Below are 27606 nucleotides of genomic sequence, written 5' to 3' on the forward strand. Positions count from 1 at the left end.
GCAGTGCAATCTACCATTAATAACCTTACGAGACTGGCCCTGGCCAGGTTGGAAACCACACTCATCGAAGTTATAGACTAGCCTTGCAGGGATATCCTTTAGCAGGGTTGCAAGCTGATCATACCAGAAAGAGAGAGCCCCTGCATCTTCGGCTTGAATGCGCTTTGATTCCTTTAGATTCTGCTTCACTGGAGCGAGGGATAGGTGCTTTGGAAGGCGTGATATAAAGTAGTATGCCCAATTCTTGCCAACCGGCTGCCGACCCGCATCAGCGCGCGTAAGGGCCTGATTTGCCCACGCTTCTATAAGCTTTGCAGTAGGCGGTAGGTTCCAATCGCACATTTTGACTATCCAAGCAGTCAAAGCCTTCTCCTGATGTGATGTAAGCGCATTCTTGCGCGATTCAGTGGTAGAAAAGGGCGATCGGGCCTTCTTGACGCGATCGGCAAGGGTAGTTCGAGACACGCTAAATTCACGCGCAGTTTTAGCGATATTCGGCTTTTTTTGGTGTAGAACGGCTTTACAGGCCTTCTGCAGGCGATCCTCGTCAAAATTGGAGTATTTAGGCATATTGGGTGGTTGGGAAAGGGAGTTGAAATCGAATGGTAAAAATGTGACGGGGATTTAGGGGTGACGGGGATTTAGGGCGCACCCATAAGCGGAAGCGGTGGGTGGGCCGCAATATCATGGAGGGCACAGATATTCCAGAACAAAAAACTACTTGCCATTCGGTCGCGTCCGGCTTTCAATGCAGAAGCTGACCATAGTCCCATCCGCACTTTCATAGAAATATTGCACTACGCGTTGGGCTCTGTCCTGAGCTAATTTCGCGATGCTCAACATGTCCAGTCCCGGGGAGTTCGCATCCCCGTCGGAGCCGCAGCGCCGTCAATTTTCGAGCTGCGATCCCTGCAGACGCTCTAAACGCCGCTGCTTTTTCCCTTCTGATGTATCAATTGACCCGAATATCTCTTGTGCGCATTGCGCACGCCTGGGGCATACATGCACATTTAATTTTGCTACATCTCGATTGAGCTCACGACCAAGAAATCGACAGCGACGGAGTAAATTGAAATCGAATCAAGTCTCGGCATATGAATCTGATGGTCACTTACTACCCGAAAACTCATCACAAACCCTTGGGAGAACCCCAAAAAGCGCGTTCAGGCCTTCCAACACCTGTGATGATGATTTTGCCGCATGGCTCAATTTTGACATCGACAATTACTTTGCGAACGATTTACAGCTACCCGCCACGGCTAACCCAACGCTGCTTGCCTCCGAGGCACAATCTGACTCACAAAATGACCGAAGCCGTTTTCTTCTACCAAATCAGTCACAGCCAGCGAATCACGTTTCATATGGGACGAAATTCGTACCTGGGAGCTCATCCCGCAGCCCCATACACCTATTGAACTCGAAATTAGACTCCAGAATACTCAATGAGCGGCTGATCACTATATATGATGCGATCTTTACGGGTTCCGCGACGAGGTTCCTGGATTGCGACATTAATTTATATGCAACGCGAATTCGTTACAAGATAGAAAACAGCAGGCCTGGAAGCTCTGACAAACCGACACCTGCCCGGTTAACGATGCTTCTGGGACCAGATATGGAGTCATTCACCTCATCTCAACAAGCAATAGACTCTCTTGCGGATTCTCTCAATTCATCGGGTCAATTACAGGACAGCGGGTCACCGAGTTCTCGCGATCATACCCACGACGAAGCTTACAGGATGACAATTGTGGGATGTGCAAAATTCTTGGACCATTTTGGAGATCTTTATGGGAATAGAATAAGTCTTTCTTCAAAAAGAAAGTCTGACGCAGCGCTCAATGCAGCGCTCCGAGTATTTGCTTTACAGTGGCTACCTAGTGTTGGGTCTGAAGGAGAGTACTGGACCTCTACTAATGAAATTTCTATCGCCAGATTTCGTGGGAAGCAATCAGCTCGCAGTTCTCTATGCGATCTTTATACTGACGCCTGGTACCAAGCTCGTCTGGCCATCCAGGAAGCGAAGTCGGTTCGGTCCTTTCGGGCTATGTTTGCAACATTAATTTTCGATGGAGTGGCTATCCCAATGAGCGCTCTCGATGATTCAAACAAGGCTGACATAGAGCATGAATTTCTCAGCCTGGGGCTGCAGAAGCTGCGCGAACTAGATGAACTCGTCCAAAACTACTGCGCTACCCTAGGGCCATCATCTCACTACGGTGCTCTTGCGGAAGCCAGCCTGGCCATTGTGCGATGGTCCGGGTTTATTCGTGATACTGGAGCCGCTCTGACGTCAACTCATCAATGTCAACTCCCAGATCCCCTTTCCAACGAAATTAGTAGGTTCGAATTATAGCCATTGAAAATAGGCTAGAATGCAAAATTAATATCTGCCAGGTTTTACCCCTGGAGTTCCAGTGCCTCCAGCATTTTTCTTGTGTACTACGAGAGGGTGCGACCGAACCATCCCTGATATATGTCGACGTGTAGCATCAAAGGCTTTCTATATCTGGAGAAAGATCGCGGATGTGAAGAATGACCTCCGACTGCTGCACGATAATCCCCAGCACCTTAATCCCGAATTACTGAAATCAATCAATTCCGTGGTGGCCGTCGTTGGGAAAATAGATGAGACTCTCCGACCCTTCATCGAGCGCTGTAGAGATATTTTCTGGGATCTTTCTTTGGCATCAAGGGTATCTTGTGGTAAGATCCCTCTTCTGCTATCCTTTTATATCTTGCTGATGCGTGGCCCCAGTTACTCTTGTTTTGCCTTGGAATGCTGGAATACTTGTTCTCGCAGAGGCACTGAAACCCTTTGTAGACCTAGTGAGCCACAATCTGTCGCAGGAAATCGGCCAAAGCGTCCGAATACACGAACGGGAAGCGGTTTCCTCCGTTGCCCAAATAATCGAAAGCGTCCTTGCATTACCCATCGAAGAGGCGTTTAATCTTCAACATGGGCTTGCCCCTGAAGCTCCAATCACCGCCTATCATCTCACCCCCAGCGTTATAACGACGGCTCTGGGGAAGGCTGTGGTGCATACTATCAATCTCCGGTTTTCCTTGTCGCCTGGTCTTGGGAGAACGGATGGAGATCCGGATTTTTCATCAGATGGTTCGTGGCGTAGACAAATCGACTGTCTTATGAAGGGGCTAATGTCGCTTGACGTTACCATTGGAGGATCTCAAACACTCGGACTGGTTTTGAGGTCTTTAATGCACGAGTATGGGGATATCATATCGGAATGCTGGTCTTGTGACTTCGATACATGACTAGGGGACCGGCTTGTATATATACCACTGGCAAATTATGACTGTGGATACGTAATAGACAACCCCACTCCCCGAATTTCTCAGACCGGTGGTTTAGTTCTTGATACTATACGAGTCGGGGGCTCTATGGGGCGCCTTGTCCGAACCGGAGCTCTAATACTAATAGCTCACAGTCCCGTATGAACCCAAAGGCGGTTGTGCTGTTGAATCGCGTCGTAAAAGGTGGTCAAATTTCATCTCTGTTAATAAATAACCTTAGAACCAGTGTATCGAGAGCAATCGAGGCGGCGGGGTCGGGATAAGGGGAGGAGGGTATTGAAAGACCCCGGAAGAGAGGGCGGACGGGGCATCTTATAGGCGCTTATAGGCTGGCTAAGAAGGAGGGGACCCTGGGTTGGGATGCGCAGGGGAGCCATTTTTGGCGTCGCTTAGTCGCCAGTGGAAACAGGGGGAACAATCGTTGAAGTTAAGCGTCAACAGCAGGACAAGAGGGTAATGACTAACAGTGCTAGTTGGGTGCAGAATAGGGGGCAGTACAATAGAGCGGGCGGTCAAGCAACGGCTCGCCGTCCAAAGTTACGGGTGGAAAGGCGGCCGTTTCTGGCGGCAGAGGCTGTCATTGTCGGCGTCGATTTCACAGGTCCCTATATTCTCGTTGTGACTTGTCGTTTCTGTACCGCTTCTCTTTCCTTGTTACATTCTTGCATTTGCCCGAATCATCGGAACTCACCTTCCAGTCGTGTCATAGGCCAAGGCATTCAACGAGGAGACTTATACTCACCCAACAAATCCCCCACGTGGGATGCAACACACACTTTCATTGGTATTCGGCCCGCAGCTGGGGTCCTTAGGGGTCTGGTGGAGTAGGACTCGTGGAGATTACATCGTCCGAGCGCACACCACAACATTGGCGGCAACGGCGGAGCTTTCTTGACCACAAGGGCTCGGCACGACATCTCATTAGCTGCAAGAGAAGAGCTAAGCTTTTCTAGAAGGTGAAATAAGCTTTTATCGTATTCGTCTGCCTGGACAATAACCCGGATTTAACGGAAGCAAAGCACAACACAGGAATGGCTCTGTTTCGCGAGACCTGTCACAGCCTGGCGGCGACATTCCACTTCTCGGAAGTTGTCCTAATCCCGTACTGTATATATACGGGTCATGGAGTTTATTGATCAACACAGACGGAAAGCTGGTTGAGAAGTGTTCACTCTTTTTCTACCTTCGTTTTTCGCCAACATGCCTGCCATGTCTCGTATCGCCCTCACCCTGGGCCTGGCTCTGGGTGCTTCTGCCGCCCCGAACTCAATTGTCGCGCCTACTGGGGCCGAGAAACTTACTGTTGGTCTTTTGGGAGGTATGTTGATCATATTCTTGGCGATATCCACTGCTATAAACACAAACAACAAAAAGTCTGACTTGTGTTTACTTATCGTAGACTACGGCTGGACTGGCTGGCAGCCTCTGCCTCTGGACTTTTGCAACACTGCCTTGCCTAAGCTCCAGGCTGATGGTGTGACCATCCCTCGCGATCTCCAGAATGACTGTGACCCTGGTGACCGCGCTGATATCGCCAATGCCACCATCGAGGAGAGTAAGTTATACACTGGGGAGAGATCGGACGATGCGGGAGTCAAAAGCAAAGACATCGATGCTAACAGCCTGGACAGCTCGCACCGCCAAGTACATCGAAAAGGTCTGCCTCAAGAAGAACTGCTCCGCCTTCATGTCCGTCGGCGACAACTTCTACGACAGCGGTGTCGACTTCACCTCCGAGGGCATCCAGCGCTTCTACGAAGGCTGGGCCAACATGTACGTCGGCAAAGCCTTCGACGGCAAGCCCTGGTACCAAGCCCTGGGCAACCACGACGTCGTGGCCGGCAAAGCCGGTGTCGACTTCCAGACCCGTATCGCCCCTCTGATGGAGGACCGGTGGTACTTTGGCAACGACAACCTGCCCTACTACACCTACGATCTGAAGGGATCCAACTGGACCGCGACCTTCGCCGTCGTCGACTCGGACTGCTTCATCAACAAGTACCAACAGAGCACCTCGGTGTACAACACCGACTACGTCATCGAATGCCACAAGACCACCCAGACCCAAGTCGAGTTCCTGCGCAAGGCCTTCGCCGAGTCCAATGCTACCTGGAAGATCCTCCAGATCCACCACGGTTTCATCTCCTCGTCGACCAACTACACCGAGCTCGCGCCTTTGATGGACATTGTCCGCGAGAACAACGGTGTTGTTATTAACGGTCACGACCACTGCATGGCCCACTACCAGTTCAACGGGACCAACTTTGTTCTCACCGGTGGAGCGGGCTATGCCGAGGCTGGTGATTGCAACTACGGTGTTCCTATGGGTCCGTTTACCAAGTGGCTTGGTGCTAATGCTCAGCAGGCTGCTAATGGCTTTGTCACTCTTGACATTAGCTATAATGCGCTGCACTTTGAGTACTATGCTCGTGATATGCAGCTCAAGGGTGCTGATTATTACCCCGTTGCTCACGATATGGTGCCTTCGTATAGCTTCGATGTCACCAAGCATGCTACCAAGGTTTAAGCCTGGAGTACAGTACTCTGGGGCAGTACCACGCAGGTGGTGTTGGGGTAAAGTGTATAATGTATCGTGAGGTGTTCAGGCTTAGGTTGTACAACTGTAAATAGACAAACAGCACACAGAAATGAAGTGAGATACCCTTTGATTTCATTTCTCAGGGTAAACTATCTACCGAGGGCACTTTTGCCTCTCGCCCATTTCATATCCCATATCTACCTAGGCAACCAGAACCAGATGCAATGCCCATCCACCCAGATCCACTGGGTGAACAGCGAAAGAAGAATAAAAACATGCAAGAAGTAGTAAGTAAAAAGGGGAGGGAAAAAACCCCCAGAAAAGGACGAAGAGAGAAGCAGCAAAAGTAAAACAAACAGAGACGATGCCTGACGCCATTCCCGTGCCATGGAAACTTTTGTTATCGTCATCAAGATATGCCGTGATATATCTGTCGTATTCAGATCTCGCCGAGCCTAGTCTGGTCTGGTCTGAAGTTACCTGACCTGATTGGCCTAATCTCACAGGATCTCAATCTAGAGCTCATCTTCGTACTTGTAATTGATGCGCCGGCCACCAACGAGGCGTTCCTGACGACTGTCGCGACGGTGGCTGGATTTGGAGTTGCTCGATTTGACGCTGCCTCGATTCTGTTGTTCACGCAGGAGGCGCTCGCGGTTGCGGGCTTCTCGTTCGAGAGTGTAGGGATCTTTTTCAGATTCTGATTTCGCTGCTTGAGCTCGTGGTTGGTCGCGTTTCGGCTCTTCACCGTTGGTTTTTACGCGACGAGCTTGAGGCTGGGAGGGGCGATCGTTGGCGTTGGCGTTAGGCGATTCAGATCGGTCGCGACGACGCTTGCGCTCCCTCTCACGATCAGCACCACGGTCACGACCACGATCGCGTTCCCGTTCCCGTTCCCGTTCCCCTCCGCGACCACGTTCGCGATCTCGCTCTCGCTCACGGTCCCGGTTTTGACGGCGATCTCGCTCCGAGTCCCGGTCGCGATCCCGTAGATTCTGCTCCCGATCTTTATCACGATGACGGCTATCTCGAGCGCGGTCACGATCGCGATCGCGATCGCGGTCTCGCTCTCGATCTTCTTCACGCCGACTGTGTCCATCCCTCCCAGATCGATGACCGTTACTGATACGGCTGGCGAGATCACCACGATCACCAGTATCGGATGATATCTTGCTGTGACCATTCGGTTCCTTCTCTTCGGCAACTTGCTTCAAACGATCGGGATGGCGGGGGTCTCCATTCCTCGTGAGACTGCGACTGCGGCTGCCGCCTCGACTATGCTGACGGCGAGATCGATGTGAACGCTGTCCACTCTTTCGCTCTCGATCCTCGTCACGATCCCTGCGTCGTGATGATCGTCGAGATGACATCCTTGACGGGGAGCGCGAGCGGCGGTTAGCGAATTGGGGCTGCCGCATAGTATCTGGTCGTTGTGAGTCTGTCTCTCTCTGGTTGACCCGATTCTCATCGGGTGAACGAGCTCGAGAAGCTCGACCCTGAGATGGCGAACGGGATCGCGATCCTGGCCCCTGCGCTTGAGAAGGAGCTTTCGAGGGAGATCGAGTGCGCATGGCATCCTGGGGAATTTCAGAGTTTCCCCTGCAACGAGTTAGTACTGGATTCATCTCTTGGTGAACAGTGAAGTCTCGGCTTACCTTTGAGAGTGTGTCGGTGTATTACTGCTAACCGATGCTTTTCCATGAGCATGGAATCCTCGTTGCCGTAGTACACTCGTATTTGGGAGACCTTGTCGCATTGCGCGTGGTGCAGCAGGCGCGCCCTCCACGCCAGGATTTTGGGGCGGCATCTGAGGTAGATACGAATTAGGCATTCCGCCCCAGTAACCACCCCCACGACCTCCGGGCATAGGGCCTCGCATGTACCCGCCACGGCCATATCCTGGGCCCATATGGTTTTGATACCCGTTTGGCTCCATCGAACCAGAGGCTTGATCCAGGCTGTCAATAGTGGGGATTCCTTGTAATTGCTGGCCCTCATTATCTGCCTCTGCAGTGCCATCTGCGGTTTGTGCATTTCCATTCGATACGGGGTCTGTACCAGCATTCTCATTCATCCGAGAGGGATCTTGACTGTTGCCAGCAGTACCATCAGTTCCGGCTAGGCCGCCACCGGGGGCCGGCTGACCGTTAGGAAGACCAGAGTTACCAGTAGGAGAGAAATGACCCTGTCCAGAGCCTCCATATCCACCTCGACCGGGACCACCGTGATAATAGCCACGACCACGACCTCGATACCCACCTCCACGGCCGTATCCGGGCCCATAGTAACCAGCCTGATAGTCCGTGTTAGAAGGGTAAGACATATTAGATCCGCCAAATGCTCCTCCTCCATAGGGAGGGCCTGTGCCATTTGCGAAAGCATTGGGATTGAATTTATCTTGGCCGGCTTGCCACATGTTTTGCTGAGAGCCATCCCATCCTGAAGATCCATACATGCCCTGCCCGTTGAAGTTCATTCCCATGTTCATGCCCATACCAGTCATGTTCATTCCGTACATCCCCTGATTTGCGGCCATTTGGTCCATCGCCATGGGCATTCCTAGAAATGGTAGAAGGGTGAGCAAATCGGAAGTTCAAGGAAAAGCAGCACTACGAAGGATCATATAACATACCCATGCCGTTGGGGAAATTGAACATGGAATTTGCCATGTAAGGGTTCATCCCGTTGAAGTTGATATTTCCATTCCAACCTCCTATACCGGGGAAGCCCGCGGGGTTCGCGTTCATCATATTGGCATCAGACTGTTCGGACGGATCCTTCGAGGCCGATTCATCTCCAGCCGGCTCGTCACCGTTGGTAGTGGGCTGGGCATCTGCGTCGGTAGCGGGGGCAGTGCTGGCATCGGGAGCCTGGTCACCTTCTGGCTCGGCGTGGCCATTTGTTTCAGACTGAGAAGGTTAGAACATTGAACAAGTACTCCCATGCTGATGGAGCGCCATACCTCAGTCGCCAACGCAGGTGGCTCGGGCGCATCCGTGTCGACTACCGCATCGACAACCGGAGCTTCGTTTGTAGCCTCCACATCTTTCGACTCCACGGGCGCAGCAGTCTCGGGAATCTCAATCGAAGCCTCGACGGGTTGCTTCTGCTCGGGAACTGGCTCCGTAGGAGTCACATCTTTCTCCGCGGGGGTGGTGATCACGGGAGTGACAGGTGCCGCTGACTGTCGTTCCTTCTCCCGTTTCTTCTCCTCCGTGCGCAAAAAGGCCTTGAGCGTAGTTCGAAGTGCCTTGTTGGGCTTGCACAGATCTGGCGAGAGCGGAGTATGCGCGCATACGGAGCAGGTATCGGGGAGAGATGTTTGGCCTAGAGTAGCGCAGAAAAATCATGTCAGCTGGAATTTTGAAGCAAAAAAAGCATTGCCTTGGCCTCGCAACTCACAGGACTCGCAGATTGACTGGTCACAGCAAGGAAGGCGAAAGGCATTCACCGCCAACTTGTTGCAGATGGCGCATCGCAGCTTGAATGGAATTTCATCCTGGGACAGAGTGCTAGATGCGGTGGAGGATTAGCACGAGCAGCCTTGAAGACCGAGGATGAAGATGAGCGTACCTGGCGATGTCCATAAGACCTGCCGGCGGATCCTCCGCCGCCATGGCTGGATCGAGAGAGACTCGGAGTATGGAACCGTCGCAGAGGAAGTTGGCGTGAGAAGAGGAAGAAGTTTGAGTATCACTGCTTGGGCTCTTGAATTTGGCCGGGCAAACGTTTCGCCGAAGTACTTCAGTACGAGACACGCAAGACACGGGTTTCATACTTTACAAACATGTTTCTTTAAGATGAAAAAATATTAAAAGTAATGATTTGAGATGAGTGAGATTAAAATGATTTAATTATGGCTAAAATATACGACTGAGCTGGAAATCTTGTTGATATTATGCCCGCCGTCAGATTAGATCAAGTAATTTTTGGGTCCATCACCAGGGAGCAGCGATACCATCGTTGTGGTGTCTTCTGTCCGCCTCCGGACAGCCTTTTATCGTCATCGGCGGGGCATTCCCAAACAACAAAGATCAAATCAAAAGCCACGGAAAAAAGCATCAGAGAAAAATGGGGGCAAAAAGAGACATTAGGCAGATCAATATTGGATTATTGATATTCCTGCGAATATGTACATAAGCAGAGTCTAGGCTGCCATAGAGGAGAATAAGAAGAAGGATCAAAAGAAGAAGAATATAAGCGTGGTGGTAGAAATAAAGTAGGAAAAGTATAAAAGGGGAAAACCTGCAGGAGTCAGAAAGTCAAGATGAGATGAGATGGGATGGTTTAAGTAAGAAGGGAAAAAAGGGAAAAGAAAAAAAAGATCAGCAGCTCCACCCGAGCGGAATTTAAAAAGGACGCGACCGCCCCGTAAGGATGGGATCAGAGTCGACACGGCTACGTACTACCACAATACTACATACAGTACTGCATAAGGGACACCAGAGTCTACCTACTAGTAGTCCTGTTTCTATGCAGAGGAGCTTGGGCCATCTGTATCCAAACTCGAATGAATCTCTTCTTTGAGATCATTATTATTTGAATCACTACCTATATATCAGTCCCGTCCTGATGTTTTGATTCAACCCCACTCTTCCTCTTCTTCTTTTTTTCTGCCCTTTCTATTTCAAGAGACTAGGCCCCCCCCACAGCATGACCGAAGAGAATTATCGTCCACGATCGCCCGACTTCTCCTCTCCCTCTCACTCCGACGCCATCTCCAACCTCAACTCCAACTTCACTTTTAACCCCACTCCCTCCTACGCGCCGCAGAGTCCCGTCCACCAGCGCGCCTCCTACGACGCCTCCCCCTTCTTCTCTTCTTCTTATCAACGCCCCACTTCGAGTCGCGTTCCCCAACAGTACGTGCCTCCTTTCCACGACTTCGACGAGATGGCCCGTCGCTCATCGCGTTTGCAGTCCGCGGACGCGCCCGTCCCCGCTGCTCCCGAAATAATGCCCGCCGTCGCGCCGTTGCAAGAGGAGCCTCTCCAAACTCGCCCCGGGGCTGGCATCGAGGTGAAGACCAAGTTCCCCGTCGCGCGTATCAAGCGCATCATGCAAGCCGATGAGGATGTTGGCAAGGTGGCCCAAGTCACTCCCATTGCTGTCTGTAAGTAACAAAGACTCTTTCTCTTTCGTCGCGTACTTTCATCCTTTGATCAACAATCACCAGCGATAGGGGACTGACATGATTTAATCTTCTCTCTACAGCCAAAGCACTAGAGCTCTTCATGATCTCCCTCGTCACCAAAGCTGCCCAAGAAGCCAAGGAGCGCAACTCGAAGCGCGTCACCGCCACCCATCTCAAACACGCGGTCGCCAAGGACGAAGTACTCGATTTCTTGGCCGATATTATCGCCAAGGTTCCCGATGCTCCTGCCGGCCGGAAACATGAAGATGATGGCAGTGATCAAAATGAGGGTCGTCGGAAGCGAGGTGGACGGCGACCCAAGGAGGAGAGTGATTGATGAACGAGCACTGCGCCATTGGACACGATTGACGACGTGCTAGATGGGATCGGCACCCGGCGCATTGATGATCTGGAAGACATTTTTTTTTCTTTCTTTCTTATAGCTGTACTTCTGGGAGGGCGTTATGGCTGGGTTGGGATTTTTTGATTTACTTTTTTGGAGGGGCAGCGCATTGTTTTCTGTGAATAGTTCGGGACAGCGCTACGCTTGGTATACTCGAGTCCGGTTCTAAACAAACAAGAAATTGGGCCGCAATTAAAGCGTTATAATCGCATTTTCAATCGTAGAACTAGTCTCGTCTAACCAGTATTCTCCTCTTCTATCTTATTTAGTCTCGGGCTCGAAAGTCGGGATTCCAAGCTGAACGTGGTTGCTGTCCACCGTCTCGTGCGGTGGATGATCGACGCGCGATACACGCAGTGCCCACCGGCTCCACTCGACTCTCGACCCCGTCAACTCCTCCTCCCCCTCTCCAGGTCGTGAGACCATGCTGCCACAAAATGGACTTTGTGAGTGTCCTCTAGCGATTCACTTTACCGAATAGCTGGGTACTAATCATGCTTCAGTGGTCTCGTCTCATCGGCGGTTCACGCGCGCCGTCCAAGCCCTCGCGGGCCACATCCCCAACTGAACGACTGACGGCCTTCAAACGCTCCTGCAATGCCCTCCAGGTACGTTCATTGCCTGGCACTCGTACTGCCCTGAGTGACTTAAGCTAATTGCAACTGTCTAGCAAATATGGCGCTCCACCAATACCCCCTCCGCCGAGCAGTCGACTGCCCACGCGCACACCTACATCGAACGACTCAACTCCATCCTCAGCGATGAGTCCCGAGGTCCAGCGCCGCACCCCTGTGTCGCCTACGCGGCATCCTCTCAGATCTTCGTGACGGTCACTAAGCTCGCTCTATCATATTACGACGATAACGTGCTGCGATCAGCGACGGTGTTCTTCAACACGCTCATCGATGCCGAGGTCGACGGTGTAGTGGATAACAGGCTCTTTGCTCGCGCGCTGGTTGATCTAGTTCGTCGTGCGGACAAGGCCTCTGGCGAAATTGAAGGTCGGTTGGTGGAATTGCTGTTTGGTATCGCCAACAATATTCGTCTACAGCCTGCTATCCTGCCGGCGTGGTTCGTGCCTCGGGCGACGCCTACGGGTCAGGACAATGGATCACTAGCGCCAAGTGGGACGGAGTTTGCCGGTGCGACACGCAAGGACGAGTTTCCGTTGTTCTATCTACTGGTGGAATATGTCCATAATGACGGGCGGGCGGGTGACTTTGCTCGGACGGGTTTGCTGTATCTGATTGAAACCGCGTCGCGCTCGAAGAATTTGGAGAAGTGGTTGATTGAGAGTGACTTGGCTACATTGATGGCGACAGGTCTGGGTGCATTGTATAGCCAGTTGGGCGGGTAAGTTGATCACTTCCTTGAAAACAAGAGCAGTGCTAACTAGATATAGTTTGACATTCACGCCCACCGATGAGACTGTCCCTCGTATCGTTGCACTCTCCGACCATGCCAAAGAAGAGACGGCATTGCATCCTGCGTTGAGCGAGGCAATGGATGCTTTCATGTCCTATCTACTCTTCTGGCAAGATACCATTGATCATTGCAAGTCCGCGGAAGTAAACGACACGCTCTTGGATCATTTCCAGGTGCTTTTCCTCGAGCAACTTTTGTAAGTTTGATACTCGCTTTTGCCCTATTTTGCACCATACTAATTATCACAGATACCCTTCGTTGTTGGAATCCTCGGATGTAGCTGGCGGTTCCACTGCGGCTGTCTTGACTTACCTCTGCCGGATCCTGGACTCAATTGATCAAGGGGAACTAGTTCACCGAATCTTACATTTCTTGCTAGCCTCTTCTCCACCACCAGAGGAACCAATGTCCATGTCTGTCATGTCTGCCAGTCGTCGGAAATCGCTCGACGTTCTGGCTGCGCTGGCATCAGAGGCAGCCCAGCCATCCCCTTCACTTTTCAACTTACGTGACCTGGCTCTACTTGGACTTCATTCTTCAAATCGACAGACTGTGCTGGCCACACTGCGGCTGTTGAATGTCGTCTTGCAGCGTCATCACCCATTTGCGCGTGCTCTTGTCCACACTGTCCCGAGTCAACCGGCACGACAGCGATCTGTTGGTGCGTTCAACGCAGAACTTGAACATCTTCTGGGTCTAGGCACGTCACTCATCGTTGAGCCCACCTTAAACGAATCTTTCGAGAATTACGTTGCGGACGCGGTCTGGGTACTTGAGTCTCGACTGTGCCTCCCTGTATCCATGGACGCGACCGAAGATGAAATTCCTCTTCCGCTACAGCTTCAGCAGGACGATCCTATCATCCAGGCTCTTCTTGTGTGTGTCGAGAATTTCTTCACCAACAGTGTGATCGTCAACCTTGCCCTAACCGGCGTTCTCATGAGTCTGGCCTCTTCGCATCTGTTTTCACTGGATGGTTGGATCTTGGTCGACCCGGTCCAGTATAACCAAGAACAGTCTTCTGACGACACCGATAATATCCACCGTTCTTATCAAACGCCCACCTGGCCTGCCAGTGCAAACCCGACATTGACATCGGCTCTCGAAAAGCTGGTAACCCAGGTCCGTCAATGGCAGCGGGAACTGCCAGACTTTGATGTCCTAGTCGCAGCCCGACGAGAAGTCCTGCACCAAGAAGACCGCCCACAATCGCCTGATCGCTCACGAGAGCCATCGGAGCCTCCAGTCGCAGCCTCCGGGGATCGATCTCGTCCGTCGTACCCCGGATCCCCCGATCCCTCTGCTCCAGTATCGCGGGGCCGATCGCCGCAGTCCATTAGCTCCCCACCGATGGCTCCAAGCTTGATGAGAGGTGAATCCTCCGTCCGGCCATTAGAATCCCGAGGCTCATCCACCTCTCGCATCGCCGCGATGGAGGCCCTTCGCCAGAGACTGGCTACACCTATCCCTACGACAAGTGCGGAGCCACAGACCGCCGAGTCAACGGACGAGGCCACTACGACAGAGGATGCCGAGGCCGAAGCTCCCCCGGTAGCTACGCTGGGCCATGTTCTGACGAACGTGGTAATTCTGTACGAGTTCCTACTGGAACTCTCGGCTGTGGTGCAAGCAAGAGGAAGTCTCTTTGAAGAATCGGGATATTTGTAATTAGTACCTTCACTGTTGTATATTCATTATAGACACACATATTTACCTTGATCATACTAGTGATGTGATTATCTATTCATTTGGTGACGTTGAGATTGATAGGGTGTTCCCTTGTTACTTGGGTATGTACTCGGCATGCATACTCTACAGTTGCCAGGGGATGAAGTTGATTGGATTAGTGGTTAGTGCGGGCGGGCCCCTCCTTGCCGAACTGGAAAAAGGTCGTGATCGACATAGCATAACCTTAGTAGCATACCTCGTGGGTCCTCGAGTCTTGGAAGAGCTCCATGAATGAGCTTTACAGTGTGGCGGTGTTGAGGATACATAATGAAACTCCAAATAGTACAAGTCACAGTAGGTGATCTGGCCTCTGCCGGATGTGGAAGCCTTCCCACGCAGGTAAGCAGATGAGCCACGCGCTTTGTTACTCTAATGGGCTTAGGATCGACTCAGCTGACGGCAGATTCACTTGAATGCCTGGAGAGACTAGGGTGGGGGTTATTAGTGGAAGATTTAGCGACGCTGGTTTAATACTTGATACTTGATACATTAGTCTGCCATCTGTACTCCGTAGAAATCTATCCTCGAATAGACTAATAGAAAACTCAAGGATGATCTCAATTAGACAAAAAAAAGTATGGTAATCTACAGATAGGAGAGAGACTCTTTTTCTGGAATAGAATACATGGGATAGTTTCAAATGGCCATCACCGAACTTGTATTGACCCCTTGTCCCTTGTTGTCAGCAGAATACAAAGCAAAATGAATCCAATCATTGCATGAATTATTTCAATAAATGCTTTGTTCTCTAGATTGACTATCGTCTCTATAACTCAACACCCCTGAACCCAAGTGGGGCCGTGTCTCCATCTGGTTCAAGGGGGGCGTGACGGCAACGCTGGCGACGATTGGACTTCTCCTTTTAACTCCGTCAGACTTATCCCCAGTCGACGCACCTCTTACACTCTGGTTTCATCGATTCAGCCCCAGTCCCTCTTTTCCTCTCTCTCACCATGCCACAATAACTCTCTTTGTCTCTACTCTCAATCTCGTTTCACTTTCTTATAATCTTCTTTTCCCCTCTTCCCTCCCCCCCTCCAATCTACAGAGTATATAGTATACCTACGGGATGCCCGGCCGCCATGCCCGCGGAACCCGACTTTGACCGCGAGGATCGCGAAGACGCACCATTCCTACCCTCCGAATCCAATGCCTCCGGTAGCGCCAATACCCACGACCACGACCACGACCACAATGACCATACAAAGCCCACACAACCAGTCCCGGCGACAGCGTCCGCACCGGCCTCCGCCAGCAAGATCACATTCCGGCTGAAACTCATTCTCTTCGCTATGGTACTGGCCGTGGAGATTGGCTTTGCCTTCCTCGATGGACCGATGGTCCGCGTTATGGAGTCGATCGCCTGTCGCCAGTATTATTCCGAGGCTGATCCGACGAAGATCGGCGCCAATGGCCAGGTTCCGGAGGAATTGTGCAAGTTGGCGGAGATTCAGGCTGAATTGGCGGCGGTTAAGGGATATCATATGTTCTTCGATGGGTTATTGAGTATGTCTTTTGTCTCACGGGATGGATTGAACTCCAATGGCGAGGGAAATGCGACCCTTTGACTGACTGCTTTTGTTTTCTGGTGTAGGCGCGCTCATGGCATTTCCCTATGGTCTGCTGGCAGACCGCCGGGGCCGCAAATCGACCCTCGTTCTCGGTGTCCCCGGATTCTTTCTAAACTCGATTATCACGATCGCCGTCCTGTGGTTCTCGGATGTACTTCCGCTGCGGGCGGTTTGGCTATCTTCTCTGGCTTGGTTAATCGGTGGTGGACCAGTGGTGGCTTTTGCGATCATCTGGACAATGATGGCTGATGTGACCAGCGAGGCGGAGAGGTAAGCTTTCAATGCCCATCTTTATTTATACTCAGAACTCACCATAGTGTTCCAGGGCCGGACTATTCTTCCAATTCGCCATTGTCTCCATGGGAGCCGACTTTGTCTCTAGCGCCCTCGCTTCGTGGCTCATGACCATGGACCCCTGGGCTCCGCTACTGATCGGATACGCGATTGTGACTGGCGGTTTGCTATTTATATTCGTACTCCCCGAAACGAAACACGCAATCCCATCCATCAACTTGGAACCGCCCAATGTCGAGCTCTCCGATCTCACAGAATCCGATCCCAAACACACCTACCACAAGCCCGAGGAGGCCGGCATGTACCACGATGAGAGCGATGTCGATGTGGGCGACCACGAAGCGCACATGTCATGGAGCTACCCCACGCATCAGCCCCAGTCATTCTGGGGTAAATGCCGCGCCAATTACCGATTCTACATGAAACCCTACCTCTTCATTCTAAACCGGAAACCGGTGCTTCTTCTTTTGACGGCCTTTTTGGTATACCGCCTAAGCCGGGGCTCATCCTGGTTTTTGACCCAGTACATTTCCACGAGATACCACTGGACACTCGCCCAGGCCAATATGCTCGTGGCATCCCGGCCAACAGTTTCTATCCCCGTCTTCCTCTGGGGCCTGCCGTACCTCAAGAAATACGTCCTAAACCCACGACGAACCTCCACCGAAAAAGACCTCTGGCTAGCCCGCGCCAGTATCCTCTGCCTCACCCTCGGCACACTCGGAATCGGCCTCTCCCCCTCCGTCGCCACTCTAATCCCAAGCATGATCATCCAAACCTCCGGATCAGGCTTCGTATTTCTCACCCGCTCAATCATCACCACTCTCGTCGAGCGCGACGAAACCGCCCGTCTATACACGGTGATTGAAATTATTCAATCCTTTGGCAACGTCGTGGCCAGTCTGTCTATTACGACGGTTTTCCAGATTGGTCTTCGGTTGGGAGGATTCTGGATTGGATTGGCGTGGATGATGACTAGTTCGTTATTTTGCATGGTGGCGGCTGCTATATGGTTTTTCCGGCTGCCACCCACACCGCAGACGCCGGAGTTTGTGGTTGGGGAGTTTGATGAGGGGGGTGATTTGCATGGTGTATAGATTTTTGTATAGTATATAGAGATCAGATCATTGATAGGGCGTTGGGGTGAATTTCACTGCATTTTCATATTATGTCTTTGATTCTTTGGTAATCTATTCAATTTTGGAAAATCAGATACAGAGATCTTTCATCTTATCTTGAAACAAACACATAGTTCATCGTTGTTATCTGTCGCGTGGGTAGTCCCTTCATGTTTATATTGGAGAAGCCAGCTCGGCGAGCTACCCAGTCACGTGCATCTCACATGCCAAAGCCCCAGAAATTCCACGAACACAACCACTTTCCCCTCCAAGCCACCGCGGACGTTGCAATGGAGAAGTTCTCCCAGTTTCGGGATCGAGGCAAGTCAAATCTCCTGTCAGGCCGAGGATCTTGACTCCAGATCTAACTAAGTCTCCACAGGCTCGGGCATCGCGCCCTTCCTCCCCATTCCAGCCGAACCACTGGGTTTCCAAGCACCCCTCCGACTGTTCCTCTTCTGCTTTCGGCTTCCAATCTTCATTTTCGTGACTGTGTCATATTTCTTGGTTCTCCAATGGCTTCCTATCGGATCTCTGGGCAAGAAAGCAGCTTTGTGGTGTATATTGGGTGTTCCTAGTATCTGGTGGATTGACCTGCAAGTTGACGGAGTGAAGAAAGGGTGTGTGTAGTTGCTTGACCGTCATGGAAAGTCGCTAACCCTATCTGATAGATCCCTTTCCAAGCAACAACAGGCCCGTCTACCGCAACCCGGCTCCATCATCGCGTCCTCATTCACCTCTCCAATCGACGCGGTTTACTTGGCCGCTATCTTCGATCCAATCTTTACAGCATCTTACCCCAACACGCGACAGGTCGAGCACATCTCTCTGCTCCAGGCCATTCTACGCGCATTCGCGCAGCCAGTGACCAACCCCGAACCCAGTACAAAGCTAGTCGATGTGTCTACTTTGGTGGAGACATACCCCTACCGACCCATCGTCATCTTCCCGGAATGCACCACCACCAACAGCCGGGGCATTCTACCCCTGAGCCGCTCGCTGCTGGGCGTCCCATCCAAGACCAAAATCTTCCCCCTCAGCCTCAAGTACACACCCGTTGACGTGGTCACCCCACTGCCGGGTAGCTACACCAGTTTCCTGTGGACGCTACTGAGTCGACCCACGCATTGTATCAGGGTGCGCATCGCAGAATGCATCATGATTGGACGGAGTTCGTTTGATGCACCACCGGCACGATCAACCCGAAAGTCCACCTTCAACACCAACTATCTCGACACCCTGGACGAGGATACTGCGACTGGGGAAGTCACCGCCAGCGAGAAGGCGCTGCTTGATCAAGTTGGTGAGTCTTTGGCTCGCCTGGGCCGGGTTAAACGCGTTGGATTGGGTGTGGAGGAGAAGCAAGAGTTCGTGCGGATGTGGAATAAGACGCGGCGGACCTGGTGATAGTACCTGTACCTGTTTTCTTGTTAGAGCACTATGCCTGTTTACCCTAGTTAGGGTCGTCTTATATAGAGTTGTATTCATTAGGGACATGAACTCCCACTGTTGTCATCATGGAATCCATCAGCAAGATAAATTCAAATGCGTAGATAACACAATGCCTCGCTAAATACAATGAAGTGTAAGTAGTAACAATCTTATGGATACAAACATGCCAGACTCAAAACCATCATTGCCACTGAAAGCCATTATAGTCAGCAAAGACTACTCAAACAAAGCAGAACACAATTCCTTTGTTACATGTTCCTCCTAGAAACCCTACCTCTATATAAAGACCAATATCACACCCAAATGCCAACAGAACCTCCTTATACCAACCCCAAAACACCCAGAACATACCACTATCTCACTTCCCCATCACACACCTGACCCTCCTAACCCATAACACAACTATCATTGCCATTCTATATCAATGTGCCACCAAAACTACACAACATACAAAACCTGCACCCACACCTACCCCAGCCACAAAACCCCCTGCGCCGAAGCAAATCTACCTACAAAATACCGCCAACACTGTAAACCATTTCTCACCCCGCGACCATCAGCATCAGGAAAGTTCGACGCTGTAGATGCTGAATGGAGTAAATTCCGTATTCCAGATGAGCGGCGTCAACAGAGGGAGGGGATTTGTCCGGATTGTGCGGTTACGTTGGCGGGGGAGATGGGGGGTTACTTGAGGAGGAGGGAGGTTGTGGATGGTATTGAAAAGGAGAGGGAGAGGGAGGATAAGAAGGAGAAGGGTGATACTAATGGGAAGGGGAAGGGGAGTGGATAGGGTGCGTTTCTTAGATAGTTAGTTTTACTATCCGATATTGAATGTTGTGTTTGGTAGATATCAGAAAGGCTTCTTGAATGAACAAATATAGATCGTATTGAAATGATATTATATAGCACAAGCCCAGACAAAAATACATCGCTTTTATGCTCGGGGCAGACACAGACACACACATACACAACAGCAACACCCACACCTCAGGATAATTCACATTTACTCTACAGCATCAGTGATGCATCCCTGGCTAGCATCCTTGACGTTCCTGGCATACTTGCCCAGGGTACCACGCATAGTCAGACCAGTCTCAGGCAACTTGCCAGCGGCCTTGCGAGCCTCCCAGTCCTTGCGACGCTCGGAAAGCTCAGTCTCAGGGACATCCAGGTCAAGGACGCGGTTGTCAGCGTCGATGGTGATAACGTCACCGTCGTTGACGAGACCGATGGGTCCACCGACGGCGGCTTCGGGGACGATGTGGCCGATCAGGAAACCGTGGGAACCGCCGGAGAAACGGCCGTCGGTGATCAGGGCGCAGGATGAGCCGAGACCGTAGCCCATCAGGGCGGAAGAGGGCTTGAGCATTTCTGAAAGGAACGTGTAAGTGAACAAGGAGGAAGACATATAAGAGAAGAGGAGTCACGTACCAGGCATGCCGGGACCACCCTTAGGACCGCAGTAGCGGATGACAACAACAGTCTTCTCCTCCTTCTTAATCTCGTTGCGTTCCAGCGCAGCGATGAAATCATCCTCGGTATCAAACACGCGGGCCTTGCCGGTGAAAGTGGTACCCTCCTTACCAGTGATCTTACCAACGCTGCCACCGGGGGCCAGAGAACCGCGCAGGATCTGAATGTGACCAGTGGATTTGATAGGGTTGGAGAAGGGACGGATGATCTTCTGATCCTCGGGGAAATCGGCGACCTTCTCCAAGTTCTTGGCGAGAGTCTCACCTGTAACGGTCATGCCGGAACCGTCAATGAGACCCTCCTTGAGAAGCAGCTTCAGCAGAGCCGGGGTACCGCCAATGGCGAACAGGTCGGCCATGACGTACTTGCCGGAGGGCTTGAGGTCAGCCAGGAAGGGAATGCGGTCAGAGACGGCCTGGAAGTCGTCAATGGTGAGCTTGACGCCAACGGAGTCGGCGATGGCGATCAAGTGCAGGACGGCGTTGGTGGATCCACCGGTGATGTTGACGACGACCATGGCGTTCTCAAAGGCCTGGCGGGTTAGGATATCGCGGGGACGAATGTCCTCGGCAAGGAGCTTCTTAATAGCACCACCGGCAGCCAGACACTCCAGGTACTTGGCCTGGGAGTTGGCCGGGTTGGAAGAAGAACCGGGCAGGGTCATACCCATGGTCTCGATAGCGGTAGCCATGGTGTTGGCAGTGTACATACCACCACAGGCACCCTCACCAGGGCAAGCGTGACGAATAACATCGAAACGCTGGGGCTCGGTGATCTCCTTGGCGATGAACTGACCGTAGGCCTGGAACGCAGAAACAATATCGATATCGGCGTTGTTCTGAGTCACGGCGCAGCCGGGCTTGATGGTACCACCGTAGACCATGATACTGGGACGGTTGACACGACCCATCGCCATCAGGACACCAGGCATGTTCTTGTCACAGCCAGGAATACTGATGTTGGCATCATACCACTGACCACCCATGACAGTCTCGACAGAATCGGCAATCAGATCACGACTCTGCAGAGAGTAGCGCATACCGGTGGTACCCATACTGATGGCGTCACTGACACCGACGGTGTTGAACTGGAAGCCAATAAGGCCTTGGTCCTGGACACCCTGGCGCACCTTGTTGTTCAAGTCGAGCAAGTGCATGTTGCAAGGGTTGCCATTGAACCAGACCGAGGAAATGCCAACCTGGGCCTTGTTCATGTCCTCCTCCGTGAGACCAACAGCGTACAGCATGGCCTGCGAGGCACCCTGGGACTTGGGCTGGGTGATGGTGCGCGAGACCTTGTTAAGGGCCTTGTCCGCATTCTGGAAGCGGGGGAGGGTAGTCGAGAGAGTCCGGCTATGAAGGGCAGAGTCACTGGTTAGCTAGGAGGGCACAGCATGGCACAGCACAGCTACCGAGCAATTGCAAAGGACGGGAAACATACACAGTCGCATTGGACCGGGACAAGCTCCGCAGAGCAGCGGGCATGCGCGCCCGGGTTTGAGGCAGCATTGTAATGGATGAGGGTTGGCGTAAGGAAAGCAACCCGAAGAACCACGACAATGATAGAAGAAGACGGTGGGGGAGGAAATGCCGGGGTCAGAAAGCAAAAATGGGCGGAAGCTCAGGAAGTCGGAGTTGCGGCGTTTCTCCCCGGCTCCACCTCCACTACTGGCGGGTTCCATCCAATCTTGGGCCCGCAATTGTCATCGACCGAGGATGGGATTTGTGTTGAAACAATTAAGTGTGAGATGCACGACAAAAGAATGTCTAATTCAAGAATATCCACTGACTACATGAATCATGACTGGATAAGGAGACAAAGGGCAATATGCAAGGCTTATGCTCGGAAGGATCACCGATCTACGCTGTGAGGCTCCGGCAGTGCATAAGTCATTGTGGACCTGCAAGAATCGAGAAATTTGAATTTCGAGTAATAATAGTCAAGTATCGCATGTTGCGCATCAAAGCCTTCGTTTCTTGCATCTATCTGTCAAATCTACCTTGAATGGCAAGGCGTGTGTGTTTATGTAGTAGTAATATGGGTATAACAGCTGGTCTAGCCACAAGCAGACAAGTAACAATGGAAAGAAATCCTGAATCCCAGTAGACCCCAGTGGTCAAGTCAATATGCCTCGTAAAATGGAATGTGTTAAATAGAATGGAACGAAAAGAGGGGTGAAGAAGTGAAGAATGAAGGAGGAATATATGCAAATGCAAGGTGGGAAAGGGTTGTGATAATGAAACAAAAGGTAAGAAGAGAAGAGAAGAGAAGTGTGGAGAAAAGAAGTGAGGAGAAATGCAGAGGAAAGAATGAAAGCAAAAGAAGAAAAAAAAGTAATCAAGGGTCAAAGAGTTGAATGAGTCCTGCTCTATGGCACCTCTTTGTCACCTCGTTTCAGCCCAGCAGGAACATCGATCGCATCGCGCACCCACGGAATAGCAGCAATCTCATCCAGCGTCTTCCGCTTGGTGTTGCGCTTGAGTAGGCCTTCAACACAGTGCTGAGCACCGTCCAGGCCTTCGGCCTTCTCGGGGTCCCACTCCTCGTCCTCATTGGCATATCGATACCAGCTCCACTCGCATCGGGCAATCCGATGGGGAGTGCGCGCGCGGAGTTTCGCCGGATCACCACGAGTACCGGGGAGGACGTCGAATGGCAGGCGGTTCTCCATGATGGCATAGAGGAGTACACCGAGAGCCCATGCATCAGTTGCACGGCCGTCATAGGGCTGGCCCATTAGGATTTCAGGAGCAGCGTAGTCCTCGCTACCGCAGCGAGTCTGCAGGAGCGGGCTCTCGGGTGGCTCAGGGATACGTCGAGACAGGCCGAGGTCACTGAGAGTAACCACGGCGCGATCATATGTACGCCAGTCCGTCACCGATTCCATGGCGGGAATTGGCATGGTCAGGAGCACGTCTAGCAAAGAAGTTAGTAGAGTCCGGACGTAGGAACCCGGTTATGGACTCACTCTCGAGCTTGATATCCCGATGAACAATATAATTGGAATGCAGATAACGGACTGCATCCATCAACTCGGCAAAGATGCGACGAATCAGACCCGGTGACATGGGACGATGGCCCGAAGTGGCGAATTCAAAGAGATCACCGCCTGGGCAGTAGTCCAGCACGAGCAGAGCGCGCTTCTCATCACTCCCAAATGCCTTCAATTGCACTAAGGATGGGTGGTTCACCGATTTCAAGATTTCAACTTCACGCTTGAGGGAAACCTCAAGGCGCTCCTCGTCGGCACCACCAGCGGGACCATGCTCGATGATCTTCACCGCAACCAATTTCTGAGTTGTCGCGATGGGTGTGATTTCGCCAGCGTCACCATCAGTGTCCGGAGAGAGGGGAGCTTCGGTTAATTGCTCCACTCGTGCCGCGAGGCTAACCTGACTGAAGGTGCCTTGGCCCAACACGCGGATCTTGCGATACAGTCTGGCCTGCTGAGTGCGAACCGACTTGACCGAGTATAGTTCCTCCGACTTGGACAGCGGTGTAGGGTGGTGAATAATAAGCTCCGTGTCACTATCCCCATAACCACTTCCACTGCTGCGAGGAGGGCTAGGAGGGCGCACAGTTGGCAAGGCGATGCCGCGGTGAACAGCGAGGTATTGCTCGCGATGCAGACCCGTCGATTTAGAATCAGTGCTCGAAGAGGGCGCAATGCTTGGACCGGCACCCGAGACCGCAACTGGGCGCGGTACAGACATGCGGCCCGGGGGCGCATAGTCACTTAGACTGCGATTGCGCGAGTGATGTTTCGTGTGCGAGGAGTCACGACGGACGCGATTCGACGGTGACTCTTGCCCCAGGTTGTCCAATCCATTATAAGGTTTGTTGTTTCGCGGTCGCATCGCTGGAGGACCGAGCATCTGGGATGAGTCACTCAGTCGCAAACTCGAACCGCTTCTTGACGCGGTAGACGAGGTGCGCGATAAGGACGGCAGATCCCCACGGCGCCACGGTGCTCCGCCGCCGATAGGTGATGGTAACGGGGTAATGTCCCCCATGGCGTTGAGTTGGGGCGAGGACATGATCGAGGCTGGAGACAAAGAACCGGCGTTGGACATGGAAGGCGCGACAAGCGCGCGCAAACTCGGGGTGCGTTGCGGGAAGCTGCCGGAGGAGAAACTGGTTGAAGCCAAATAATCGGAGTCGCGATGCGAGCTGGTGGGACGGACGTTGGGTAAATCGGTACGAATCTGCAGCGAGGGCAGGCCTGGTATCGAAGGGTTGGATATGGAAGGGACGTCTACCGGGGCAGAGCGAGGCGCAGAAGAGGCCGACGACTCTTGCGGAGTTTGATCAGGATCGGACCCATGATTGCTGGAAACGGCCTCGTGTGAGGCTGGGAGAGTTTGCGGGCAATTAATAGCCAGGCCTGACCTCGCGGTCGGTCCGGACTCGGGGGTCACCATGGACGTGAGGGCGCGAAAACGGAAAAAGGTCGAACAGAGGAGGAAGGAAAAAGAGAAGGGCGAATCGAGACTGTAGGGCGAGGCAACCCGGTAGTAGATAAGGTGTCTCAGCCTCCAGACCTAAAGGGGTCTTAGCGTGGGGAGGGAGACCCGTTTCAGGGTCAACGGTCTAACGTTTGAGGCTTTGGAGGGAGAGCATATACCGTGAAGAAGGGAGGGGAGACAGAAGAACAAGCGAGTCAACAACGCGATGCCACGAGAATGGACCAGGATGAAATGCGGGAATAATCCCTCTATCTGCTAGGGAAATTGAACGATGACGATCCAACTGGGAAAACCGGGTGGTCAGCTGACGGAGTCACGTACAAAAGAAAAAGAGGAGAAGTTTTCCCCGCATTCGGAAGTGCCAATTTGGGTAAATTAGTATGAAGAGTATACTTAATAATAGATGGATTATTCTTAGTATCATCTTATATTATTCTCCTCTATACTTTCCATCCATCTTCTCGATCCTTACCCTCGCTTATGCTTAATTGACCTAACTCTGAGTAATCTCCAGTAATAATCATATCTCCACCGGGGCAAACAACAAATCTCCCGGTCGGGACTGTAATCTTAGTGTCCTCCGAAGAAACCCGTCCTCCTACAAACAAACTACAAAGTAGTATTTCCTAACCTATAGTTCAGTAGTCCCTCAAACATGTACATAGTAACCATATCTTAATATATCTCAATACGAGCTCACATTTCTTACTTTTCTCGGAAACCATATGCACTCACCAGCCACCCCTCTGCCAAGGCCCAAGTTAAGTTGGAACCAACACGATGGCCTGTTTTATTATTTGCGGAGGGCCCCCTGCAGACGCAGGGGCCAAGTCTCAATGCGCCACGAGAAAAAAAGGCCGACGATGAGTTGGGCGCCAAGGAATTCGAGATCGATTCTACACTGTAGATGGAATTCTACTATGTAATTCAAGTCTAAACTAGCCATGTTAGTACTGGGTGAGTAAAGAAATATGAAAATCAACAACATCCTGAATAATGACATCAGCCGTAGCAGGGACCACAAATATATCCACAACCAGAGCTTAGCTTAGCCTAGCCCTGACCATAGCTAGTCTTCTATACGAACCGGTTCATTCAATGCGGGATTTACCGAGTCCATCTGGCCAATCATCAAGGTATGTATATACGGTCGCAAGGATAGAGAATATCCTATCCGAAGCATGACGTAGGGGTTCAAAATAAAGATGGCTGGGAGCTGCACATTTCTAAATCATGACAATTTCATTGGTCGATCCACAAGAAACAGAAATATATCTACGGAATATATATCCTCGACTCATTCCTGTGTACACTATCCACCATGGTGAATGCTAGGTTCGACTGGACTTGGAATTATTCGAGCCTTGCATTCAAGGTAGAGCCTATGCCCGGTCGCTTACAATCGGAACCTTTATGCACTCGAATAACCCTCGTTAATGCAGAATAGCTTCGAATGGTCCCTAAGGAAATCAATTGACTATTTCCAGGACTAACTGCCAATTCATTTCCTTCTCCATCCTAACATGGATATTCACATCAACTGAGGTTCCACCACATCCCTACCTCCATACATCCCCCTAAAACCGATTCTCCGGCACAATCAATCTCCCCGCCAACTCCCCATACGCACCCTCCACTTCACTAATCATCTGTCCCTGGATCCAATACCCCTTGCCATTGGCCTCTTCCGCAGTCGCAGCAACAATAATTGCCCACGCCGCATCCTCAGGCGAGCTTTTCAGTGTATCCGGGTGGGTCGTCGCCTGGAGACCTTCGACCATCGGAGTCAACGTCAACCACGGAGCAATCCATGAGATAGACACGCCTGCCTCGATAACCTCATTGATCTGCGCTGTACTACGGGCAAGCCCGAGCACCGCGTGCTTGCTGGCTGTATATAGTGGCTGCGAGGAGACAGGCACGTATGAGCCCGCAGATCCGACGACGACGATACGTCCTCCACCGGTCTTTTTCATGTAGTGAATGCCCAGTTTCAGACCGAAGACCACGGAGTTGACATTCACGTCAAATAGACTTGTCGAAGGTCGCTGGAGTTGACCACCACTCTCATTCTGGCCATCGACTTCATCGGCGAGGTAGCTATAGCGAACCTGTGAAGCCATCCGGGCGTGTCTCTCCGCATCGGACGTTTGCAGAAGCGTAATCTCGGGATTAACCGCAGCATTGCAAACCAACAGATAGATAGGACCAAGGGTATTGGTGACGTACTCGAACAACGCGATCTGCTGATTCCAATCACTCACGTCACAGGTCTGATACGTCACTCCGTGACCAATCGTTGTACACGCCGTCTTCAGGGCATCCTCGTGCAAGTCCACCAGGACCACGCGGGCACCATGTTGTGCGAGAAGAGATGCAGTTGCAAAGCCAATACCGCGAGCTGCGCCGGTTACGATGGCTACGCGGCCTTCGAGAATGTTGGTAACGATATCGCTGCTGGGTCTGGGGATGGTTGTCATTGTGGAAGACGGTTGGAGGCCTGAGGATGAACCGGAGTGGCAGAATGGTTGAACTGGTTTTACTATGCACGAGTGGCTAACCCTAGTCTTATATGTGTTGGCATCGTGTGCAGGCCCACACGGAGCTCGGCATATGCATTTCCCGTCTTCTACTTCTTACTAGTGCTTAGATCTTAGCAGCGAGGTGACTTCGGTTATGGTAAATCCG

General features: G+C 51.8%; 10 protein-coding genes across 10 annotated transcripts; 6 read left to right on the forward strand and 4 right to left on the reverse strand.

Annotated features, from left to right (window-relative positions):
• Positions 1–841: 841 nt before the first annotated feature.
• Positions 842–3276, forward strand: N7473_011268 (Zn(II)2Cys6 transcription factor domain-containing protein; the record flags this gene model as incomplete). Its single annotated transcript, XM_057157207.1, has 3 exons — positions 842–2339; positions 2491–2706; positions 2759–3276. 3 exons carry the CDS (start codon positions 842–844, stop codon positions 3274–3276), a joined length of 2232 nt encoding a protein of 743 aa, XP_057003057.1.
• Positions 3277–4515: 1239 nt separating this feature from the next.
• Positions 4516–5842, forward strand: N7473_011269 (uncharacterized protein; the record flags this gene model as incomplete). Its single annotated transcript, XM_057157208.1, has 3 exons — positions 4516–4633; positions 4715–4870; positions 4938–5842. 3 exons carry the CDS (start codon positions 4516–4518, stop codon positions 5840–5842), a joined length of 1179 nt encoding a protein of 392 aa, XP_057003058.1.
• A 150-nt stretch (positions 5843–5992) lies between these two features.
• On the reverse strand, positions 5993–9517 carry N7473_011270 (RING finger protein). Its single transcript, XM_057157209.1, has 6 exons — positions 9428–9517; positions 9257–9366; positions 8817–9181; positions 8487–8763; positions 7510–8413; positions 5993–7453 (listed from the first exon to the last, which is right to left on the reverse strand). Exons 1-6 carry the CDS (start codon positions 9469–9471, stop codon positions 6370–6372), a joined length of 2784 nt encoding a protein of 927 aa, XP_057003059.1. The 5' UTR covers positions 9472–9517; the 3' UTR covers positions 5993–6369.
• A 990-nt stretch (positions 9518–10507) lies between these two features.
• On the forward strand, positions 10508–11325 carry nctA (negative cofactor 2 transcription regulator complex subunit BUR6; the record flags this gene model as incomplete). The annotated part of the gene is made up of 2 exons (XM_057157210.1): positions 10508–10967; positions 11069–11325. The coding sequence occupies 2 exons, from the start codon at positions 10508–10510 to the stop codon at positions 11323–11325; spliced, it is 717 nt and encodes a 238-aa protein (XP_057003060.1).
• Positions 11326–11828: 503 nt separating this feature from the next.
• Positions 11829–14484, forward strand: N7473_011272 (uncharacterized protein; the record flags this gene model as incomplete). The annotated part of the gene is made up of 5 exons (XM_057157211.1): positions 11829–11837; positions 11895–11999; positions 12062–12744; positions 12794–13012; positions 13065–14484. The coding sequence occupies 5 exons, from the start codon at positions 11829–11831 to the stop codon at positions 14482–14484; spliced, it is 2436 nt and encodes an 811-aa protein (XP_057003061.1).
• Positions 14485–15626: 1142 nt separating this feature from the next.
• Positions 15627–17506, forward strand: N7473_011273 (putative MFS transporter; the record flags this gene model as incomplete). The annotated part of the gene is made up of 3 exons (XM_057157212.1): positions 15627–16050; positions 16139–16385; positions 16441–17506. The coding sequence occupies 3 exons, from the start codon at positions 15627–15629 to the stop codon at positions 17504–17506; spliced, it is 1737 nt and encodes a 578-aa protein (XP_057003062.1).
• Positions 17507–17751: 245 nt separating this feature from the next.
• N7473_011274 (lysophosphatidic acid acyltransferase LOA1) lies at positions 17752–18934 on the forward strand (the record flags this gene model as incomplete). Its single annotated transcript, XM_057157213.1, has 3 exons — positions 17752–17848; positions 17910–18147; positions 18199–18934. 3 exons carry the CDS (start codon positions 17752–17754, stop codon positions 18932–18934), a joined length of 1071 nt encoding a protein of 356 aa, XP_057003063.1.
• Positions 18935–19982: 1048 nt separating this feature from the next.
• Positions 19983–21960, reverse strand: ilv3 (dihydroxy-acid dehydratase ILV3; the record flags this gene model as incomplete). Its single annotated transcript, XM_057157214.1, has 3 exons — positions 19983–20350; positions 20411–21804; positions 21893–21960. The coding sequence occupies 3 exons, from the start codon at positions 21958–21960 to the stop codon at positions 19983–19985; spliced, it is 1830 nt and encodes a 609-aa protein (XP_057003064.1).
• An 860-nt stretch (positions 21961–22820) lies between these two features.
• N7473_011276 (putative protein kinase) lies at positions 22821–24873 on the reverse strand (the record flags this gene model as incomplete). The annotated part of the gene is made up of 2 exons (XM_057157215.1): positions 22821–23368; positions 23421–24873. 2 exons carry the CDS (start codon positions 24871–24873, stop codon positions 22821–22823), a joined length of 2001 nt encoding a protein of 666 aa, XP_057003065.1.
• A 1622-nt stretch (positions 24874–26495) lies between these two features.
• On the reverse strand, positions 26496–27398 carry N7473_011277 (uncharacterized protein; the record flags this gene model as incomplete). The annotated part of the gene is made up of 1 exon (XM_057157216.1): positions 26496–27398. The coding sequence occupies one exon, from the start codon at positions 27396–27398 to the stop codon at positions 26496–26498; it is 903 nt and encodes a 300-aa protein (XP_057003066.1).
• Between the last annotated feature and the right edge of the window lie 208 nt (positions 27399–27606).

The sequence above is a fragment of the Penicillium subrubescens genome, assembly GCF_028828155.1.
Source record: "Penicillium subrubescens strain IBT 31985 chromosome Unknown utg000010l_segment0_segment0, whole genome shotgun sequence".
Taxonomy (NCBI): domain Eukaryota; kingdom Fungi; phylum Ascomycota; class Eurotiomycetes; order Eurotiales; family Aspergillaceae; genus Penicillium; species Penicillium subrubescens.

Excerpts from the sequence above, each read along its gene's own strand:
- N7473_011270 (XM_057157209.1), bottom strand. The coding sequence starts at position 9,471 with ATGGCGGCGGAGGATCCGCCGGCAGGTCTTATGGACATCGCCAG. Across the intron at positions 9,182-9,256 it reads CCAGTCAATCTGCGAGTCCT|GCCAAACATCTCTCCCCGAT; the intron begins GTGAGTTGCGAG and ends GCGCTACTCTAG. Across the intron at positions 8,414-8,486 it reads CAATTTCCCCAACGGCATGG|GAATGCCCATGGCGATGGAC; the intron begins GTATGTTATATG and ends TACCATTTCTAG.